The sequence below is a fragment of the Halictus rubicundus genome, chromosome 2 (assembly GCF_050948215.1).
Source record: "Halictus rubicundus isolate RS-2024b chromosome 2, iyHalRubi1_principal, whole genome shotgun sequence".
In the NCBI taxonomy this organism is placed as follows: Eukaryota; Metazoa; Arthropoda; class Insecta; order Hymenoptera; family Halictidae; genus Halictus; species Halictus rubicundus.
In genome coordinates, this window is record NC_135150.1 from 25314692 (window position 1) to 25338600 (window position 23909).

Here is a 23909-nt window from a genome sequence, read left to right on the forward strand (position 1 = left end):
TAAAGTGATGATGACGGATAATGATAATGGTGGATCGCGTGTCCGGTTGTCAAGGATGCTCTTAATCGTCGGGTTTCCTCGGGGCCCGTTTTGGCCCGAGCAGAACCATCCCGGCCCCTCGACGCCTTAAAACGAAATAATTGTACCGCGTGGGCGAATGATTTAATTAGTTTGATTCATCGTCGCGGGCGCGTTACCGCTCGCGAAAAACATTCCCGGCGAGAGAGGCGCGGATTTAATTTAGTGGCCGTGTTACGGGCACGATCATTTCCGCGATAATATCTGCGGAACATTGTTGCACACGCTAATCTTCGTTAATTAATGCCCGGGGAATTCGCCAGCGACGTCTCGGATGTTACGACACTGCCGCGTACCACTTGCCAATTGTTCGAACTGAACAATCGTTCTGCGAAGTGTTCCTACGTTTCCGGGAAACGTATACGCACTTTTATACGCGGCAAAATTCATTTGTGCATTTCAAAAAAAAAAAAGTGTGAAAATTTTGTTAAACAACAAAATTAATTTCTCAGGTTCACAGGAAATGTTTCTGCTAATCCTCATGGACGAGAAGATTTATTTTGTTGTAGGCAACAAGATCTGCTTGATTATAATATTTATTACTGTGTTTCTAGAATATATGTATGTACTAATTTTTACAGGCGACAAGATTCATTTCTGTGTTCCTAGAAGATATGCTAATTTTTATAGACGACAATATTTATGTCTGTGTTTCTAGAAAATGTATGCTAATTTTTATAGACGACAAGATTTTTTCCTGCGATGACGGAATTTATTTTTAATGCTGGCCTTTACGGTTGGTTCAGTCCATGTAATAATTCTAATTGTTAACCTTTATAGGTTAGCAATTTTCAATATCGCAATAAAATACAGCAGACACTGAAGTCCACCGACTGCTATAATTGAACATTTAACCCTATATTGGCAATTTCTGAGGCGCGAATATAAAATTCTTCTCGTATTGAATATCGTTAAGGGCATAATACCTGTTAAGGGCTTGCTCAAATTAACTGACCATTTTTCGCCGTTAAAAAAATTCGCGATGGAAGGTATGCCAGTGGTGATCCATGAAATTTTTATAATCCAGCAAATCTTTACACAAATCTGTATTTCCACAGAGTGTGTTATAAAAATCAAGGTAAAAGTGCTATCTTTATTAATACACACGAATTAACTAGGCTTCAGAGTTTTTATCCGATACCGATACAAAACTAGAAACGAAAAGAAAATATTCTATTAAAAATATTACAAATTGTACCTCGTTCCAAAGAGTCTAAAAATCATATTCAGGTCCAATAAATATTCTACTATACAGAAACAGAGTTCCATCTATTAGTTTGTAAAAATAGGAATCGAAAGAAGATGTTCTTTACTTTATTAAAAATTGTACCACGTTCCAAAAAATTGAAAAATCACATTCACACAATCACGCGTCACACATTTTTCTGCGCCGAGTTACGAGCTGAAAAATCGTTCCAGGCGTCGATAGATTCGCAAGTTGAAGCGGAGGATATTTCGTCCCGATCGGTAATTGTCTCTGAAGATTAACCGGGTCGTCCAATGATCGTCGCGCGTTAGACACATCCATTTACAGCTGGCACGCAGTGTCTTTCGGCCTCCTCTCCTTTAATTCAAACGAAGAAACACTGTAAACAGTCGCGGAGCTTCGCTAATAGCCAAACAAGCGACACGCAGTCGCACTCGGCCGCCACTTCTGAAACTCTCCACGATTTCGTTCCATCGCGAACGAAACGAGCGAGATAGAGAAACAGAGAGAGAGAGAGGGAGAAAGAGAGAGGATGAGACAGAGAAACAGAGTGAGAGAAAGAACAGAGAAAGGAGAGCCGCGATTTCTGTCTGTTTTCCTGGCAGCTCCTTAAGCGTCCTCGTGCCCGTCGGCTAACTCGACCGAGCGGTACAAAGGAAATGTTAGCACTGCCGAATAAAGACGAATAAAGACAGATTCTGCTGGATCTGTTCAAATTTTCCCGCGCCGCGAACATTGCACTCTGCACCGATAATTAACCCTTTAACCAACTCCATGGTGGTGCCATTTTGTCAATAGTGGACTTTCTACTCCCAATTTCGGAAATTGAATATTTGATTATGACAGAATTTTATTCAGATTTTTGACACGTGTCTCATTTTTATGAAAGCATTACGGTGTAGACTTGTCTCATATCTCATAGTCATTTCTTATAGGGGTCATTTTGTCCCATAGTGGACTTCCCACCCCAGTTTCAGAAATTTAATATTTGATGATGGCAGAATTTTATTTAAACTTTTGACTGCTTGTATTTAATTTTTATGAAAACATAACCGTGTAGGCTTGTCTCGTAGCTCATAGTCATTGCATATAGGGACCATTTTGTCCCATAGTGGGCTTCCCACCTCCAATTTCGGAAATTTAATACTTGTTGATGATGCCAGAAATTTAATTAGACTTTTAACTACTTGTGTTTAAATTTTATGAAAGCATTGGGGTGTGGGCTTGTCTTTATCTCATAGTCATTTCTCATAGGGGCCATTTTGTCCCATAGTGTGGGGAATGTTTGATTATGGTAGAATTTTATTTAGATTTTTAACACCTGTTTAATTTTTATGAAAGCATAAGGGTGTAGGCTCGTCTGATATATCATAGTCATTTCTTATAGGGGCCATTTTGTCCCATAGTGGACTTTCTACCCCCAATTTCGGAAATTGAATATTTGAATATGGCAGAATTTTATTTAGATTTTCAACTGCTTGTGTTTAATTTTTATAAAAGCATAAGGGTGTAGGCTTGTCTCGTAGCTCATAGTCATTTCATATAGGGACCATTTTGTCCCATAGTGGACTTCCCACCCCAATTTCGGAAATTGAATACTTGTTGATGATGCCAGAATTTTATTTAGACTTTTAACTACTTGTGTTTCAATTTTATGAAAGCATTGGGGTGTGGGCTTGTCTTTATCTCATAGTCATTTCTCATAGGGGCCATTTTGTCCCATAGTGTGGGGAATGTTTGATTATGGTAGAATTTTATTTAGATTTTTAACACCTGTTTAATTTTTATGAAAGCATAAGGGTGTAGGCTCGTCTGATATATCATAGTCATTTCTTATAGGGGCCATTTTGTCCCATAGTGGACTTTCTACCCCCAATTTCGTAAATTGAATATTTGAATATGGCAGAATTTTATTTAGATTTTCAACTGCTTGTGTTTAATTTTTATAAAAGCATAAGGGTGTAGACTTGTCTCGTAGCTCATAGTCATTTCATATAGGGACCATTTTGTCCCATAGTGAACTTCCCACCCCCATTTCGGAAATTTAATACTTGTTGATGATGCCAGAATTTTATTTAGACTTAAAACTGCTTGTGATTAATTTTTATGAAAGCATGAGGGTGTAGGCTTGTCTTATATCTCATAGTCATTTCTCATAGGGACCATTTTGTCCCATAGTGGACTCCCGCCCCCAATTTCGGAAACTCAATATTTTATTATGGCAGAATTTTGTTTAGATTTTTAACACGTGTTTAATTTTTATGGAAGCATTATTGTGTAGGCTGTCTCATATCTCATAGTGACTTCTTATAGGGGCCATTTTGTCCTATAGCGGACATCCCGCCCTCAATTTCGGAAATTTTATATTTGATGATTTGAGAATTTTATTTGAATTTTTGGTATAAAGTATTGGAGTATATTGGAGTTCGTGCTGTAGCCATTTTATGTAGGGACCATTTCCTCTTGTAAGGAAATTTCGTCCCTAATTTCGGGAATTTATTATTTGCTTACAATTCGCGTCGAATTTCATTTCGATTTTTAATAACGCGTGTTTCACTTGCAAAGAATCAACTCGCCCCGCAGCCAATCCCGATAGGGACCATTTTGTCCTACGTTAGAATTTCTGCCCCTTTGAAAAATTGAATATTCAATTATCGTCACATACACAAAAGCCAGAACTTGTCTCGCAGCCAGTTTGTCCTGCAGGAAAATCTCCGTCCCGAATTTCCAAAATTCGATACTCAATTATCGTCGATTTTTCTTCCGATTCTCAAAGCGTACGGTGTCGCTTGTGTGCATAACAAATGCTTTGCTCCGACAACATTTTCCGACTCGTACGATATCTCTTGATTACGGTGCTTTTGGAACAGATTGCGGGGTTGATGCAGTTTTACATTTTTACGAGCTGCCGTCACGAGTTCGCGGCGAAATAGAATTTGTTTTATCGCGTTAGTCGTTTCAACAGGCGTAGGAAACATTGCGAGAAGGAATAAAATTTTATTGGACAGCTCTGTCTTATTCGTTCTCGAAGATCTACGGGAGGAGAGTCATAAATGCAAGGAGGATCCGCAGTCTGCCACACTTTTTGCCATCGTTCAAGCAAAAGATGGGTATCGGGATGAAAGAAGTCTTTGCTTTTGAAGCTGCGCGGATCGCGAACGATTCTTGCCGTTTCCGAAGCGGCTTCATGTTGATCGAACAAGTGCACGCGGTTAGGCAAGCGTGTGTCTTATCAATTTCCTCTACACCTACTAATTCCCCATCAATTCCTTGGTGACACAAAATTTTTTATCCCTTCGAGTCAAAGTCTTATCCAAACTATCGATCTTGTCAAATCAATTTCTTCACTCAAGCATACGTTGTTCTAAAAATTGCGAGAAACAAATGAGCTCAATCTCGTAATTTTTATAAAACAAGTTTTACATTCTGTACGGTTGGTATTAAATTGCTGTATCATTATTCAAAATATTTTTCACATTATTAAATTTGTTCGTATTTCATAGATTACCAAACATTACGCACCATGTTCGTACGCATAACAGAAACAAAAATACACAGAAGGGAAATATTCCAGGTCGAAAGAAATGTCTCGTTTTGCAGTTAAAATAGCTTCGAGTGCAAAGGGTTAACTCGGTTAAACTTCACCTTTGAGACCCAGAAATTTTAAACTTTTTTAAATACAATCCCGTAGGTCTCGACGAGTAGATGCGAAAGGTCCGAGGTTTAATGCGAGGAATTCACTGGCCGAAAAGTTACCGAATAAATCGGTAAACAATAGCCAACAGTTTCGGCGAGCGAAGTTTCCACGCGAACGTGAAGCCACGTAAAAACAAACTAGCACGCGCAGTAAATATTATTCCCAGTAGTAGTAAATATTATTCCGAGTAAATAAATCGCTTGGCAAGGGGTGAAGAGGGGTCGTCGAAACTCGACATTATAGGGCAAGGGGTTAATAAGACGTCTCGAGGAAGGCTGTCGCCGCGATAGTTGGGTCGCGTGGCAGTAATAGTCGAAGAATATCGGCCGGGGGTTGGCGGGGGGTGAAGAGAATCTCGGGGGTCGAATTCGGCCAATGCAGATTTCGCGCGGAATAACTTGCTCGCCGTCCGATTCGTCCCACTCCAAAGAGCCGAGCACAACCCTCACCCTCACACACACACAACCCTGACGTCGTCTCTCCTGTCCCCCTATCACCCCTTATCGCCCCCGTGTCACCCCCTGACCCCCCTCCCCCATGGCAAAAGCATCGCCACCACCACCACCACCACCACCACCACCACCACCACTGCCAGCAGCATCGTCGTCTACTCTACCCCACTTTCGTGCCTCCTCCAATGTATTCCTGGCGTTTCGCGCTGCAAGGTCAACAAACTTCTCTCCCCGATAAAAAATAAATGAAACGCAGGACTGTTTGAAATTGTAACAGTGGCGAGCCGGGGGAGATTGCTCCCGATACTTTAAAGAGGCGCGATTCCCTTCCGTCGTCTTTTCCTACGACAGCTTGTCATTTCTTACTCTCTCTCCCTCTCTCTCTCTCTCTCTCTCTCTCTCTGCCTCTTCTTCTTTTTTCAATCTTCCCTCCTCTTCGTCTGTCCGCTTAGTCCTCTCGCTTCTGAAGCTTCTTTCTTCTACTCGAGCTTTCGCGCTTCTGTCTTCGTGTCGCGGTGTGTTTTGTTGAAGAGAGAGAGAGAGAGAGAGAGGGGAGAGAGAGAGAGAGGGAGTTTGTAGTTGTTTCTCGTTCCTCGTCATCGGTTAAGGCGATTGTCCCGAGTCACGACTTATCGGCCAGCACCGCGATATTACTTTCCGCGCTGTGTTTCCTCAGCTACAGCGGGAGATACGTATGAGGAGCGGAGGTAAAGAGAACGATCCAATGACTAATGCCCGGAGAAGCTGGGATGATTTTCGAGGGATTTTGGAGGATCAGGAATTTTTAAGCACGGCCAATTTTGTCCGAATCCGATTTTGTACCGAATTCCCGTTTAGTGAGATAAATTATACGGCTGTGATGGGATTAAACGGGGAACCCCAACTCCTATTTTTTGATGTAAAAATAGGAGAACGTGGTGGAGGATTTTTTTTTTTTTGGTGCGAGATTTCGTCCTCGCGAATGTTGAATTAGTGTGCCAGCTTCATTGTGCCGTTGAAGAGGAATAGGCTGGCGCGTCTGAGCACGAACGGCTGATTCTACTTCTCGTACTGACGCGCGAGAACCTGACGGGTTTCTTGACTTGTGCAGTTGTTTATGACTGCATCTTTTATAATCATTTGACCTTGGGTTTTATGTGTTTACGACGAAAGTGAGTGATTGTAAATTGAGACAGCAGAAAAATTTAAATAAGTGTCGATGTCAACCTTGGAAGGTGCAATAGAATAAGTAATTAGCAGAGAGACATAGAGAGTGAATGAGTCGTATGCGTAGATAGCTTTGTAAATAAATGGGAATATTGAACTGACTAAAATTGTTGAAGAAATTTCCAAGTGGCTCTTACTTGTTGCACAGAAAATTTAAATAAGTGGACAGTATCGACGTGTTACCTTGGAAGGTGTAATATATAGAATAAACAATTAGCAAATAATCGCTTAGAGTGTGAAGGAATCGTATCCATAAGAAAGCTTTGTAAATAAATAGGAATATTGAACCCCCTAAAATTATTAAAAAAATTTGCAAGTGGCTCTTACTTGTTGCACAGAAAATTTAAATAAGTGGACAGTATCGACGTGTCACCTTGGAAATACAATATATAAAATAAACAATTAGCAAATAATCGCATAGAGTGTAAATGAATCGTATGCATAAGAAAGCTTTGTGAATAAATATAGGCTTATTGAACCCCCTAAAATTATTAAAGAAATTTCCAAGTGGCTCTTACTTGTTGCACAGAAAATTTAAATAAGTGGACAGTATCGACGTGTCACCTTGGAAATGCAATATATAAAATAAACAATTAGCAAATAATCGCATAGAGTGTGAATGAATCGTATGCATGAGAAAGCTTTGTAAATAAATATAGGCTTATTCAACCCCCTAAAATTGTTAAAGAAATTTCCGAGTGACTTTTATTTGTTGGACAGTAAACATCCGCAGTTTAGTTGTAAAATCGCAGATCTGAATGAATATAATGTTGTCATCCTTCAAAGCCCACGTTTGGACGTTACATTTAGTGTTAATTATTCCTTTGCTTCTATATAATAAAAAGGACCTGTCAGACATATAGACAGCGCACGATTCAGATTATTGATAATCGCGACCCAGTTGATCAAGGTCCTGCTACACTGAACTTCTTCATTAACTTTGTTATTGTTGGAGCCTACCGAGCTCGTTCAGTGCTGAGTACAATCATTGAGTACAGCGTTTTTATGGCAGTTTTATCAAACTGAGCATGTTACAGACTCGTTCGATAAAGCGGCACGGCGAACGAATTGCGACATTGAACGTTGAAAAAAAAAATGAATTGACAACTTGATTGGTTCTTCGGTGTCGAATCAAGATAGAAGGAGACTAAAAAAAAATGAATGAACGTACTCTCTTAAGGTCGGCAAAAAATATGTCAAATTGAAATTCGTCTGCAGTGTAATAAATGAAATGCGATATAATATATGAAGAATGATCTACCGCTTCTAAGAAAGAGTAAATCTCTGTTTATGTTCGATTAATCACTTCAGCAACAATTGACAAATATTAAAATATGAAATCTTTAGGTATAAAAAATATTGACAAATATAAAACCAAGCAGTAAATGCAACTGACACGAGCTACAATTGGATTGAATATTTGGGACAACTTGGGACAAGTTGGAGTAACAATTTGAGACCAATTTTAAATTGTATAAAACTTCGAAAAGTAAGGTGACTTGTACAGCGAATGAACATAATAAGTTTGTTTGGATAATTATCATTCAGTGGGATGCCTCGGTTCGTTCGTTAAGAAATTGGTGGAAATTGGATTCGTTGTTCATTTGGCCCATTTTTCATTTAATACTGTGCCAGATTTTAACACAAGCTACAATAATCAAACATTAACATTGTGTTCTGGAATGTAAGAACTTAACACCGACACAGCCTTCTTCTACAAATATCACCGAGGAGATGAAATAAAAACTTTCGAGAGCAGTAATTTCTCTATATATGTCGCCAAGGCCTGGACGATAAACGTCGCGGAATTTTCCCCACTACCACGGAGTATAATTCCTACCTCGGACACCAAGGAGTGTAAACATAACACGGCTATGTCTCCTGCACGATACACGACGCTGGCAAGACCCGTGTTGTTGACATATATCGAGAATTCACTGTACTTACGTCAAGACATGCTAAAGTTCTTCTGAAAAGCGAGTTTGTCTGATTTTCGCAACGATCTCTGTTCTTCGGGCTTCGACTGTAAGTTTTGCGAACACGTGGTCGTTGCCACGGTTAAAGAATCGGTCCCGCATAAATTAACGATAAATCGGCTGGAACGCGTCGCGCCGCCCCTCCGGTATAGTGATCGTCGCGCTCTGTCATCGTTCCCTTGTGCTCTGCCGGCGTTTCTGGTGCTTCTCGGAAGCACAGTGTATTCCCCATTAACGAGCCAGCCGACTTTTACCTCCACGCGGTGCTATTTACGAGCGAAACCTCCGTTTCCGTTGATTCGCTCTGGCTCGCTGACGCACTGCGACCGATTTCTTCCTCGTCTTCGACGATCGACGCGCTCGAGGTCGAGATTAGCCGCTAATTAAGCAGCTCGTCGCGGCCATCGCCAGATAAAACCAAGGGGCAACGGCTTGTTCAAACCTTGGATCGTAAACATCCGATTGATCGTCGAGGAAATCTCTTCTGTTCTAATAATTAACAATGGTCTCGTGGGGTCTCTCGAGACCCGACGTTTCTGCACAATACTTTCCGCCACTGTATCGTACAACTGCAAATACGTCGTTCTTTTCATTTCTGCGCGAAAGGACTGTGAATTCATAAAGAGCCAAGACTCCGTAGACTCGCGATAAGGTAGAGTGACCACGTTACCGACAAAAATAGACGAAAAATGGTTTTAATTGTCTCAAATTTTCGTCCTTGTATGAGAATATCTTTCGCTGGGAAAGGGCTCGTTCGAAAGAGGAGGGTTCCGAGGCATCAGCTGACGAGATTATGCAGATATTTGGTAATATAAGCGTTAGAAGTAGGCCAAAAATTGACAATATTTTTAATCTCTTCATTGCTTCAAATTGCAACTACTCATGCTTGTCATAAATGCATAAAATCCGCAGTCTAATTGTCATCGACTTACGAGAATTATTAAAGGAGAGAAACAAATTTTTAGTAGATTATCGTGTCAACAAAGAAAAGCAATATAAATACTTATCGACTTGAGTAACCTCCCCCGCCATATTTGACTATTTCAATATTTTAATAATAGCAACTATCAGACGGGTCAGACGTAAATTTTCCATCTGAATTGCAGCAAACTGAATTAAAATAGAAGCAGGATTAATAAAGAATTTTCTGACGGAAAAAGATATTTCCATTATTTCATTGAACCACTGTCAAGTTAGGGCAAATAAAAAGATTTTTCAATCTACCGGAAGTAAGGGAAGAATTACACCAAATGACAGCAAAAGAAGGTATTGCCTTGCAAGTAACAATCCTGGACACATCGCAAGCACGAGCAACCTCGCGCCGCCGCGCAAATAAACAATATTCCGACCGCATAAAATATTTCAATCCGCCCCTCTGAAAACAGCTGAAGAACCGTAGGAATTTAAAATCCATAGAAATTGCGGGTCTCGGCCTAAAGAGCCTAATAATAATGCTAAAAAATCGACAACGTAACGAGTACTTTCTCTCTCTCTCTCCCTCTCCCTCTCTCTCTCTCTTTCTCGCTACCTCAGGCTTTCTGTCCGTCTCCGTTTCACTTCGGGGTTGTTGGCTAGCGGTTCGCGTGACGAGTTCTAATTTCCAACAGTGTAGCCGACGGAGTTCGGAATCTCTCGATTTTAACGCCACCGGCCGCCGTAATTTTACGACATCCGGCGTGCGCGGCGTGCGCGGCGCGCGATCGAGCCCGCCCCGTCGTTCGAAGCGTTTCTGCGTCGTCGAGCATCGTCGGGACCCGATTAAAATAACGTGTAATCGCGTGATTGCGCGTTTACGACCGATACTCTCTTTCTCCGATCCCATACACACACACACACACACACACACTCTCTCTCTCTCTCTCTCTCTCTCCCTTTCATTGAACGATCGCGGAAACGCCGCGCGCTTTTTCCGTCGGTTCGATTAATAGCGCTTTTCCTGCGGACGCAGCTGCGCGCTCGTATATCGAGCGAACCCGCTCCGAATCGCGCGCGCGAAGCGCCCGCGTTCGCGGGTCTCTCTCTCTCTCTCTCTCTCTCTCTCTCTCTCTCTCTCTCTCTCTGTCTCTATCTATCTATCTATCTATCTATATATCTCTCTCCTTCCCGTTTTAATAGAAATTCCGTACGCCGGGAAATTACGCTCGCGATAACGAGCTCGATACTCGCGGCGGAACACCGCGCCGAGAGATCATAGTTTTCACGGATCTCCGCGTCTGATCCGCGGACGTTTCTTTCTGCGACCTCTGACCGGACGGATTCGGGATTCCTGGTGCAACCGATGGAAGGGAAAACTACGATGACTATGATTCTTGGACGGATCGCGTAAAACTATGTCCACGCTGAAGCGACGTCCAGCAATTTTTTCGCACCTCCTCTTGCTGTCTTTCTTGTCTTATTCGGTAAAAAAGTGTGGTTTACAGTGATAGGTTAGGTCGTTTCACGCCTACCATCAAACCGGGCCTAACCGTAATCAAGTCTTACAGGAGCACAGTCTCCAATGGTTGGAGACGAATCTGTTGGAGACGAAGATCGAAAATTAATTTCATTAGTTCAGGTATGATTCAGAGAGTTTGATTCAGACGAACAACAGATATAACGACGGTATACAAGAAACGATTAGGCTATCACTTACTACTAATTAATTCTAGAACCAAATCCCACAGGATCAGGGATCCTGACCAATCTGCCTCGTAGTCGGTAGAACCGTGACAGAAATCGTGCAGGTCAGTGTCCACTATTGAAAAGAGTAATTGGTTCACGTAAGATTGAACGAGTTTGATTGAAATGATATGCTATCACCTATTATCAAATTAATTTCAGAACCAAATCCCACTGGATCGGAGATCCCGACCAATCTGCCTCGTAGTCGGCAGAACCGTGACAAAAATCGTGCAGGTCAGTGTCTACCGAAGATTGAGAGAGTTTGAATCAAATGATATGCTATCACCTATTACCACATTAATTTTAGAACCAAATCACACAGGATCAGAGATCCCGCAATCCCCAATCTGCCTCGTAGTCGGTAGAACCGTGACAAAAATCGTGCAGGTCAGTGTCTACTATTGAAAAGAGTAATTGGTTCACGAAAGATTGAACGAGTTTGAATGAAATGATACAATAACACCTATTGCCAAATTAAGTCTGGAACCAAATCCCACAGGATCAGGAATCCCGACCAATCTGCCTCGTAGTCGGCAGAACCCTGTCAAAAATCGTGCAGGTCGGTGTCTACCGAAGATTGAGAGAGTTTGAATCAAATGATATACCATCGCCTATTATCAAATTAATACCAGAACCAAATCCCACAGGATCAGAGATCCCGACCAATCTGCCTCGTAGTCGGTAGAACCGTGACAAAAATCGTGCAGGTCAGTGTCTACTATTGAAAAGAGTAATTGGTTCACGAAAGATTGAACGAGTTTGAATGAAATGATATGCCATCACCTATTACCACATTAATTTTAGAACCAAATCCCACAGGATCAGAGATCCCGACCAATCTGCCTCGTAGTCTGCAGAACCGTGACAAAAATCGTGCAGGTCGGTGTCTACCGTCGAAAAGAGTAATTAGTTCACGAAAGACTGAAAGAGTTTGAATCAAATGATATGCTATTATCTATTACCACATTAATTCTAGAATCAAATCCCATAGAATCAGAGATCCCGACCAATGTGCCTCGTGGTCGGCAGAACCGTGACAAAAATCGTGCAGGTCAGTGTCTACCGTCGAAAAGAGTAATTCACAAAAGACTGAGAGAGTTTGAATCAAATGATATGCTATTATCTATTACCACATTAATTCTAGAATCAAATCCCATAGAATCAGAGATCCCGACCAATCTGCCTCGTGGTCGGCAGAACCGTGACAAAAATCGTGCAGGTCAGGGTCTACCGTCGAAAAGAGTAATTAGTTCACGAAAGACTGAGAGAGTTTGAATCAAATGATATGCTATCACCCATTACCAAATTAATTCCAGAACCAAATCACACAGAATCAGAGATCCCGACCAATCTGCCTCACAATCGTCAGAACCGTGACAAAAATCGTGCAGGACCGTGTCGTCTACCATTAAAAACAGTCATCAGTCGATGAAAGTTTGAGAGAGCAGGAGTCAGATGAACAACCGATACGACTGTAGCATCGAACAAAGGATCCGGCCATCGTCTATCACCAAAAATTAATTCCCGAACCGAGTCCCTCGGGATCGGAGATCCTGAGATCCCGTGTCGAATCCGCCTCGTAGTCGGTAGACCGTGGTCGAAAATCGCGCAGGTAAGTCTCTCACTCATTCGGTGAAAAATCAGCGTATCCCGGCGATTAGCCGGCGCTAGGCGTTAACGCTTCTCGGAGCAGGTTTGGCGGGGCCGATCTGGTCTCGGGCTGGAGGGATCGGCGGTTGGAGCGAGAGGGAAAGCGATCTCTCTCGAGGGAGCAGCAACATCGGCATCGGCATCAGCAACAGCAGCAACAGCAGCAGCAGCAGAACGTGTAGCCGCGGACGGGCGATCGGCAGAGAGGCGAGTACTCGCTCGCTCGTTTGCTTGCTCGCGGACTCGGCGCCGACAGGAGAAACGAAGAAAGAGAAGCTCGCGCGCGCTCGCACGCTCGCGGGTCCCGGCAAACAAGAAGCGAGCCGCAATGCATTCGCTCTACTCGCTAGATATAAATACGCGACAGAGGGCAAGGAACCAACCACGCCTGCACCGACAGCTACTGCCTAACGACACGGACACGCACACGCGGTCGCTCATTGTGATAAAGCTGAAGAAGGAGCGGAGAGCCACCGAGGGGAGGGGGACAACTGGAGAAGAGAGAGAGAGAGAGAGAGAGAAGAGAACGGACGGGAACGAGAGGAGAGAAAGAAAGAGGGGAAAGAAAGACGAAGAGGAGGGAACTGCGGGGAGAACGAGCGAAGAAGAGAGCAAGGTAGTGGCCCGGAGAGAGAGAGAGAGAGAAAGAGGGGAAAAAAGCCTGGGGACAGAACGAGAGAACGAGAGAGAGAGAGAGGGGGGGGGAGGAGAGGTGTAGGCTGCTCTCGGAGGCAGTTCGTTCGTTCATGCGCCCGTCCGTGCGCTGCAAGTTGGGACGAAAAAAAGAAAAAAAAAATGTGGCCGGTCGAGTCTCTAGAAGACGCAGCCAAATATTGCATCCTCGGATAAATATAGGCAGCCCACGGCTGCACAGGCCGCGCCGCGCACTTTTCTCTCCGGTGCTCGTCTTTGGGACGAGGCAGCCATCTAGCCACCGACGGCATTCCTCCTGCGGGCTATCTCTTTCTCTCTCTTTTTCTCTTTCGCTCCGGCACACCACCACCGCCGCCACCCCTCTCTCTCTCTCTCTCCTCCACGTCCTGGCTCCGTCTCGGTCGCTCGTTCTCTCTCCCATGTGCGAGAGCGATCGTTAAATTCGTTTCGTGGCCGAGAACTTCGGGCCGGCACGTTGCCCCGGTGCTTTCCATTCTTCATCCTCGTCTTTTTTCGGCCTGCTCTAGCTCCGCGCGCACCGAGCCCGCGATCTTTCCTTCTTTCGCACCGAAATATCTGGTCGCGATGGGGGAATCGTTCGGTGAACGGGGCACCATGCCAACCGGCCGGGGATTCTGATGATTCTGATGATGCCTCGCTACTGTTCGGCTCGACTCGCTCGATCCGAGGAACGGCGAGAGCCGGCTGGGTCTCCGCCGACCCCGTGCGGGACCCTTCTAACGAGCTTCGGTAACGAGACGAGATCGATTAACTATGTAATCTGACCAATAGAGAACTTGATGGTGTAGTGTACGATCGTTTATAAGATCGTTCGAGTACGTTTGTTTGTGGTTCGTTCGATTCTTGTAGTTCGACGGTGTTAACCCTTTGAAATCTATTTTAACTCGAGGATCTCGAATTTCTTGCGATCTGAAATGGTTCCATTCTGCAGGATTTTTTTTTGTATTTTTTATGTATCGGAAAGTGATAGCGATACGTCATACAACATTTGAAGGTTTGGTGGTTTTAAACGAATTGAATAATGTGAACATAATAATGTAACATTTCTTGCGATCTGAAATGGTTCCATTCTGCGTGACTTTTTTCATTTTGTATGTATCGAAAAGTGATAGTGATACGTCGTACAATATTTACATGTTTAGTGGTTTCAAACAAATTTAATAATGTAACATTTCTTGCGATCTGAAATGGTTCCATTCTGCATGATCTTTTTCATTTTGTATGTACCGAAAAGTGATAGTGATACGTCATACAATATTTAAATGTTTAGTGATTTAAAACAAATTTAATCATGTAAACATAGTAATGTAACATTTCTTGCGATCTGAAATGGTTCCATTCTGCATGATTTGTTTCATTTTGTATGTACCGAAAAGTGATAGTAATACGTCATACAATATTTAAGTGAAACAAATTGAATAATGTAAACATAATAATGTAACATTTCTGGCGATCTGAAATGGTTCCATTCTGCATGATCTTTTTCATTTTGTATGTATCGGAAAGTGATAGTAATACATCATACAATATTTAAATGTTTAGTGGTTTTAAACAAATTTAATAATGTAACATTTCTTGCGATCTGAAATGGTTCCATTCTGCACGATTCTTTTCATTTTGTATGTATCGGAAAGTGATAGTAATACATCATACAATATTTAAATGTTTAGTGGTTTAAAACAAACTTAATAATGTGAACAACATTTTGAATAATACAAATAATAGGCCAATATAATTCTTCATCGACCAATACGGTTTTACTTGTACGAAATCCAATTTCTATGAAAATCTGTTTCGATGGTAGTTAGAACACAATTGTACACAATCAACTTCTATCTACACTGAATCAATTTTCGGGATTCCTTATTGTTCGTCGACCGTTCTTACCTCGTCTCCCAAATCAGAGATCTAGAACAATTTTACCCTGCACGGATAAGTGTCGCGATCAGGTCCTCTTTGATTTCTTTCCAGCAACGAAGAAGTTAGAAAGAAATTGGAAAGTTGATATAGAGTAGACAGAAAAGAAAAATTATAGAGCATAGAAAGAAGGTAAAAGGAAGATAGAAGGTAGAAGGAAAGTAGACAGGTGAAAAATAAAATAGAAGATAGAATAAAAAGAAAGTATTCTATAAATAGAAAGTAGAATGAAAATAAGATGGAGATGGAAGATGCAAGAAAAGTAGAAAGGTGAAAAATAAAATAGGAGATAGAATAAAAAGAAAGTATTCTATAAATAGAAAGTAGAATGAAAATAAGATGGAGATGGAAGATGCAAGAAAAGTAGAAAGGTGAAAAATAAAATAGAAGATAGAATAAATATAAAATATTCTATAAATAGAAGGTAGAATGAGAGTAAGATTGAGATAGAAGGTAGAAAGAAAGTAGAAAGGTGAAAAATAAAATAGAAGATAGAATAAAAATAAAATATTCTATAAATAGAAGGTAGAATGAGAGTAAGATTGAGATAGAAGGTAGAAGGAAAGTAGAAAGGTGAAAAATAAAATAGAAGACAGAATAAAAAGAAAATATTCTATAAATAGAAGGTAGAATGAAAGTAAGATGGAGATAGAAGATGCAAGGAAAGTAGAAAGGTCAAAAATAAAATAGAAGATAGAATAAAAAGAAAATATTCTATAAATAGAAGGTAGAATGAGATTAAGATGGAAATAGAAGATGCAAGGAAAGTAGAAAGGTCAAAAATAAAATAGAAGATAAAATAAAAAGAAAATATTCTATAAATAGAAGGTAGAATGAAAATAAGATGGAGATACAAGATAGAAAAAAAGTAGAAAGGTCAAAATAAAGTAGATGAAAAATAAATATTTCCTAGAAAGTAGAAGATAAGGAGACAGAAGGTAGAAATTAGGTGAAAGGAAGGTATAAACGCTTCAAAAACTAGAAAGAAGCCAGAAGGAAGGTGGGAAAATCTCGTGGACCGAATCTAAGATCACCGGAGCGTAATCTAGGATCGCTGTAGCCCGATCTGAGGTCGCCTAATCTAGCTGCGCCAAGGGCCCATGATCTAGAGTCATTAGGGCTCGATACGAGATCCCTGGGTCCGAGATCAAGGGTCTAATCTGGTAGCACGGAGTTGCAACTGCAACCGGCGATCCCTCCTTGGATCGGAGTCGAATCGAGCAGGGATGCATCGAGTTCTCGATCCTCCTCGTGTTATCGGGCCGGGCCGGGCCGGGCCGGGCCGGGCCGTTACCGCGGGGCGATAACTCGTGGTCCGCACAACGGTGCATTGTCAAGCGCCGTGGAACGTTACGGACATAATCGTTCGCCTCGATACGCGGACGCGTGTAAACAGGAAAACGATCCGTCGAGGCGATCCGACCAATCCGGGGATTGTTTTTTACGAAACCATGCTACGAACTGAAATACAGGGGCGATCATGCTTTGGGACACTCGCGGCCCGTTCTCAAAGAAGAGACGTTCCTCTTTTCAGGGCTGATTGCACGTCGGCCGAATGCAAAACAGTTTTCAATGTAGTTGGACTGAGGATTTTTCGAGATTCTTAGTGCGTGGAAATTTGGAAAATACTTAGGCAGGTTTGTATTCTCGGAAACGAATTTTATTTTATTTTTAGCCGAAGAAATTTTCCAGAGGACGGTAGAAATTCTTGACATATGAAATGCAAAATTGGTGTCGGTCAATGTTTGTCTAGTTTAACGCCACATATTTACGGTTTAGTCGTCATTCAATAAAAGAATTGCAATTTTTGCTTGCACAAGACCAACGTAACATCCGTCGATATTGCTGTGTCTTATAGGAACTTTACTTAACACTAGGTTTACGGAGCACTAAAAATGTCTATTTTACATTACTTTATAAAAATAACATGAATGTATCAATCAAAGTTTGTAACCATGTTTTAAATAATATATACCTAAAGAAATTTGTTAAATAATTGCTCATGGATGCATTTTTACAATCTCAATATTCTCAATTTAAAAATATTAGAATTCGTCATTTTGACGGGTCCCGTACATCTAGTGTTAATTCCTTATTATATTAGGTCGTCCCGTAAGTTCGTGCCGTGGATATGTTTATATTATTCAGCATTGAAAAGTATTTTAATGAAAAACCGAAATTTTACAGTGACGGTATGATGCCTTTGCCAAGAAGGTCAGAAGAGGTTGTGGAATGAAAGGGTGATTACAAATAATTTTTAAATGGTACAAGAGTAAACGGCACGGGACGACCTAATACAGTGATTCACTGTGTTAACACGCACCATTTTCACTAAACCCCTAATACTAACTTGTACAATGGTATAACCTTTTCGACAATGGATACCCAAGTGCCACGCCACCCTAATTTCATAATGTGCGAGCGATAGTTTCAGGAATTGTGACTGAATCTTCCGAAAAAAAAAACGGACCGTAAAAGTGAACAATGCCCGTGACATAGGAAATTTTTGCGTGCATTACGCTCTATGCAGACTCAATCTACCGGACGCTAATAGAACAATTTCAACCCTCATCTATCGAGTCAAGAGCGGCGCCCATCTCAAGATCAACCCTCTCCGCGCAAATCACCGATAAATCATCTGCTTCGACTCCTTCCTCGAAACAACGGCTAAACACCGGTCATTAAGCGGGAGCTCCATCGCTCACAGCAAACAGGGAGCTAATCACCGGCCAGCGATGATCACCCGTCTACCGTCTATCGACTGTACGCCGCGCCACTCTAAACCAAAGAATGGTTGAACCTGCACCTTCAACCTGGTGGACAAGTCCTGCCTATACTCGATTCAACGAGTCAGCGTAGAAGTGTCGTTCGTCCCTTGCTAACTATCCGAGAAATGTTAGTCAACTTTGTCACACACGAATTACTATCATTCGTTCAAGGGAAAAAAAGCGCATAGAAACTTATAGGTGCAATAAGTCCTCCGATATCTGAATGCTTCACTGTACACAAATGAATAGCTCCATGCGAAACGCTATTTACCGAACAAGTTAACACTAGAACGACCGAGCAATAAATGCGACTGACGTGTATTGCTTTGTAAGAGTGACTAGACTGTGCCCAGACTTCATACAACTTTTATTGTAATATGTGCTTCGATGAGGAGGTTCATTAAAAATATTTCCGATGAAAACATTTTTACAATTTCAGTAATTGTAAAAGAAAAAAGTAGGAACCAGTCATTTTGACTGCTCCGGTCGTTCCAGTGTTAATAAAGATTAACACTTCGAACGGCCAACTGGAAACCCCAAAAATTTTCGTTACGAGAATAAAAAAAGTTGTCAAATGCAATTTTCTCAATTTTCATTTCGCAGTCCAGACTAAACGCACATTTCCAAAAATTCGTCACAAGTCTGGCGAACTAGTCCATCTAGCTTGGCAGAAAAACCGAGGTCGTCTGGTGCATTTATCAAAAAGGTTATTCTAATTTAACATTTTGATCGCCAAACTAGAAACCCGACAAATTTTTTTAAATCAAAGTGAGCTATTCAATGAAATAAAAATTGCAAAATATTAAATGTATGATACTGAGTAATCCTCCAACTTTCTTGCATGTTACGGATCCTAATCAAGTTTAGTACAATGAATATATCAACGTACAAAATTCATTTTCAAACCTGCACAAGTAATTCCGTCACCCACATATGACGTTCAACGTGTTAACCCTTTGCACTCGGCGCTATATTCATTCTGAAACTAAATTTTTCTTCCGTCTTAGAATATTTTCATTTTATTCATACGAAACTGATCCGATTTCCACATACAGGGTCATCCGTTTTTAAACGGCCAAGCGTCAACCAGCTATAGAGGACCCCAAATGAAACAACTTTCACCCCTAACACTTTTTTTGATTCGGTCTTGATTTTTAGATAATTGCAAAAACCCGTCATTTTTGCGTTCACTTAAGATTAAATATATCAGGACTGCAATTATGTATCTCGATGATTTTTCCTGTGTTTGGTTTAAAATAAATAGGGGCATCTTTTTTAATAAGTCAACCTTTTTGTATGACCTTTGGATCTTGGTTTTTTTCTGTCGTGGGGCACGCCGTGGAGACTGAATGAAATAACTTCGAATCAAAAAGAGTGTTAGGGGTGAAAGTTGTTCCATTTGGGGTCCTCTATAACTGGTTGACGTTTGGCCGTTTAAAAACGGACGACCCTGTATAATATTTGAATGTTTAGTAATCTATTAAACACAAATTTTGTAATGTACCAAATATTTCCTAAAATTTCTCGTAATTTCTTTGAAATAATGCCACAATAATTTCTAGTGGTGCTTCAGAGTCACCACTCGAATGCAAAAGGTTTAAATCTAGCACTATAACTAAACAACCGTTCTACCATTTGATAAATCATGTTTCCCCGTTCAAAGTTTGACATAAGCGAATCTTGCGTACAGTCCTGACCCAGAACCTGTCGCGAAAGTCTAGACCGAGGTCTCGCCAAATTTTGCGGCTTCTTTTCGCGGACGAAGAACGCACACGTTTGCCTTCAGCATGGAAGACGATCCTCTCGAAACCGAGGACCATAACCGAGTACGTAGCTAGACGTCGTGCGCTTTGTTTTCGACGCCTAACCTTCGGGCGGGTGGTGGGTCGGGCACACGGGCACACGGGCACGGGCGCGGGTGTCGAGTGCGAGCTCGCTCGCGAGCGGTGCACGTGGCCAGGAGGCATAGTCAGTGAAAATCATCGTGCGCGGACATTGGGTGGCGGGAAACGTGCGTGACACGGGTGTGCGGGCCGGCGGCCGGGTCCGGGGGAGGCCCTAATCAAGCTAGGCGCGTGAACCCAACCAAACGCAACGACGAGGTAGCGTGGCGTGGCCAGGGGGGTTGGCGTGTCGTCGTCGTCGACGTCGTGTCCCGCGTTGTGGTGGTGGCGACGTCGGATGCAAAGAGAGAGAGAGAGCAAGAGAGAGACAGAGAGAGAGAGAGAGAGAGAGAGAGATGTAGTGATAGCTGGAGGAGAGGCGGAGAGACGCGGCGGCGGGGACAGGGCCGGCGAGAGAGAAGAGACGGTTATCGCGGAAGTTCGGCAATTATAGGTGCCGAGTCGCTTTTTTTTTCGACGACTGATATTGATTTGGGAGAGGCAGTTCGTATTCGTGGCACGAGCATACCTTGTGACTCGCAGAGGCGGCCGGCAGCGCGATGCATCACGGCGCAGCGCGCATCGAGGGGTACATCAGCCGCCGGGGCGAGCGGGACAGAGAGTAAGAGAGACGGTGACGGCGGCTTCGCTTGGTGGAGGCCACGGGGCAGGGGTTAGGGGGGTGGGGACGTTGCCGAAGAGGAAGGGCGAGGGGCAGGAAAGGCGACTGGAGGAACCCCCACCTCACCGGCGCCTCTCCGCCGAAAGTTCTCCCACCGGAGCGCCCGTCCCTCCCCTCCCGACGCCGTATCGAATCCCCACCACGCGCGTACCTACGGACACAACATCCTCGCTCCTCGTCCTCTCGGTCCTCCCCGCGTCTCTCTCTCTCTCTTCCCCAGAGCCGACTGAACCGCCACTGCTCCCTCCCACTGGCCGCTGCACGCGGTGCGCGTCCTCTCCTACTCTCTCGCATCCTCTCCTCTCCGTCTCGATTCTCCCACCAACGCGGACACCGCCGCCGCCAGCGGTGCCACCACCACCGGCACCGAGTCACCACCACCCTCCGCTGCTGGTCGCCAGGGGCGGAAGTTTCGCCGCCCCTGGATCCTCGCGCCGATTTCTCCACCGATCTTGTAGCCGCTTGGCCCCCCGCGACCAGTCCCGACCGGCTGTCCGCCGGAGAATCATTTCATGACGCCTGGGTCCAGGTCGCCCTTAGATCTCTCTTTCCAGCTGGATCAACAAAACCCCCTCTGCCAATATTCGTCTACGTTTTCTATAGACGAAACCGGCTAATTTCGCAAATTACCAAAAGGGGCCCGCGAAACTCCACGAGGGTACCCTGGGACAGAGTAGCCCGGAGGATTCCGGGTAATTGGCTCGGAAACAAAGTATAAATCCAACGGCGTCCAATTAACCGGCGAATCGTGGCTCGTTGACCGGCAATCGGCCGCGTGCGAGCCGCTCGAAATTTTTCCCCGTCACGCTATCCCAATTTGCCTGGTACCCCGCGAAACGAGAGAGAGAGAGAGAGAAAGAGAGAGAGAGAGATTACTGACGGTTCTCCCTCTCGATGATCGAGAAGAGCGGGTCTGTAGAGTCCGACTGACGGTCGCGGCGCGCTTTCGCGACAGAGGAGCCCTCGACTCGCGTGAATCCGCCCCTGCCGCCATCACCACTCTACCGTCGCCGCGCCGGCACCTTCTCCGCTCGTCCTCTCCCGACGACGGTGTCTACCATCCCAAACCCGAGCCGAACGAACGAACGAACGAACGAACGAACGAGCGAGCGAACGAACGAACGAACGTACGAACGAACGAACGAACGAACGAACGAGCGAGCGAGCGAACGAGTGAGCGAGCGAACGAACGAACGAACGAACGAACGAACCAGTCCAGAAATCCCCACTCCGCGGGCGCGCACCGCGGCGACGGAAGTGTGGCAACGCTGCAGCTCGCCAGTGTCTCGGTCTTGGCGAAGTTACTCGGGGGGGCTCAGGCCGAGTCTACCGAGTTTGTGTCTACCGGCGCGGGTAACCCGAAAGCGAGTGTGCCGAGGATTAAAGTCGCGGGCCTCTTGCCGGCACGCGAGACCGTCTCGCTGCTCGAAGGCCGTATACGAAACCGGGAAAACAGCACCGATCGACCACACGCACACGCACACACGAACACACCACACCACACCACACCACACCGCACACACAGACAGACAGACACAGACAGAAAACTTACAGACACAGAATCTCGCAAGCACGTTACAAAGAGACACGACAACAAACAAACAAACAAACCGACAAACAAAACCGGGAGGAAGACACACACACAGATTTCGTTCGTTACCGAAAAAGCTTATCGTCACACCGGCGCGGCGGTTGTTTGTTACGGCGAACGGAGAAGAAGAAGAAGAAGAAGAAGAAAAAGGAAAGAAAAGAAAAACGGAGACACGGGAGCCTCGCACACACGGACACGCACGGTTCCACGCGTACACGCACCCCGGCTGCCCGAAAAAGAGGATCGACAGCTCGAGGAAGAGCAAGAGAAGAGGATCCGTGTGTGTGTTTTTTTTTGTCTCGACGAAAGTTCGCCGCGATCGGAAGCCGGTCGCCGATCTGCCACAGGAGCCGCTCTATTCGGGATCGTCTCTCTGTCCGAGGAGTATTTCCGCGCCGAAAGGGTTACCGGGAACCGGCGAGGAACCCGCGGGACAAAGGAGGACCATCGTCGACAGAAGAGGATACGTCGGGAGAGAGAGAGAGAGAGAGACGACGCACGCAAGAAGAGAGAAAGAGAGACGGAGGGAAACGAGGAACGCAGCAGCCGTGGACCGGGAACACGTTTCGCGCGTTTGTCGCTGGTCGCCGCGTCGTCGTCCGCTCGTGATCGCCGCGCGACGAGGAACGCGCGCCGCGTCCGATCTACGCGTACGCTCCCGATACGAGACACCTAGCCGCGGTGCGTGTGTGCCGCGCCGCGCGTGTACGCGTGCACACGCATGCCGGCGTTCTGATCTTCGAGAGGACACCGAGCCGAAAGAAGAAGAAGAAGAAGAAGAAGAGGACGACGAGGAGTCTCTGGAGGAGGAGGAAGAAGAGGAAGGAGGAGTAATAATATACACGGTGATACACGCGCGACCAAAAATCAGTGTAAATGGCGCTCTCCGCACAGAACCAGTCGACGTCGTACGTGAACTTGTATTACTCGATCGTCCAGCGGGCGGCGACACGATACTTTAAGGAATATTACAACTCCGGTGAGTACCATGTCGATCCTCCGAACAAACACACCGGCCACTTTCACGGGCAGCCCTTCGAAACGAGAGACCGCGAGTCGGAGCACACACGAGCTCCGAGATCAATCCTTGAAACACCGTCAATTTTTTAGCACGTCCTCCCCAGCCAGTCCTCGAAGCAGTAGGTCCTGAGTAGGTACACCGTCCCCAATCTATCTCTGAAAGACTGTCAAGCTTGAGCACATCGGCGAATCTTTCGATTAATCTGTCCAGTTCAGCTAGCTATACCATCCCGAGTCTCTGAAAGACTGTCCAGCTTGGGCACATCACCTACAGCGAATCTTCAGAAAGACAGTCTGTCGAGTTTCAGCAGGTACTCCGTTATTCTTAGAAGGTCTGTCAATTTTGAGTGCAACATCTCCGGGGCAATCTTTCAGAGGATAGTCTAGTTTGAGCGGGCACATCACCTCCAGTGAATCTTCAGAAAGACAGTCCGTCGAGTTTGAGC

General features: G+C 44.2%; 2 protein-coding genes and 1 long non-coding RNA gene across 4 annotated transcripts in view; all 3 read left to right on the forward strand.

Annotated features, from left to right (window-relative positions):
* Window positions 1–11450: 11450 nt before the first annotated feature.
* Window positions 11451–12450, forward strand: LOC143365697 (uncharacterized). Its single transcript, XR_013084582.1, has 3 exons — window positions 11451–11511; window positions 12254–12328; window positions 12437–12450. It is a non-coding gene; the product is annotated as an uncharacterized LOC143365697 (long non-coding RNA).
* Window positions 12451–12562: 112 nt separating this feature from the next.
* On the forward strand, window positions 12563–23181 carry LOC143363044 (uncharacterized). Its single transcript, XM_076803663.1, has 5 exons — window positions 12563–12641; window positions 12971–13138; window positions 13379–13543; window positions 19978–20113; window positions 22239–23181. Exons 1-5 carry the CDS (start codon window positions 12563–12565, stop codon window positions 23050–23052), a joined length of 1362 nt encoding a protein of 453 aa, XP_076659778.1. The 3' UTR covers window positions 23053–23181.
* Window positions 23182–23909, forward strand: part of LOC143365795 (uncharacterized) — an 88416-nt gene continuing 87688 nt past the window's right edge. For both annotated transcript variants that reach the window (XM_076806323.1, XM_076806325.1), the window contains exon 1: window positions 23182–23422. In XM_076806323.1, the coding sequence (XP_076662438.1) occupies window positions 23320–23422 (103 nt within the window). In that variant the 5' untranslated portion in view covers window positions 23182–23319. The remainder of the gene's footprint in view (window positions 23423–23909) is intronic.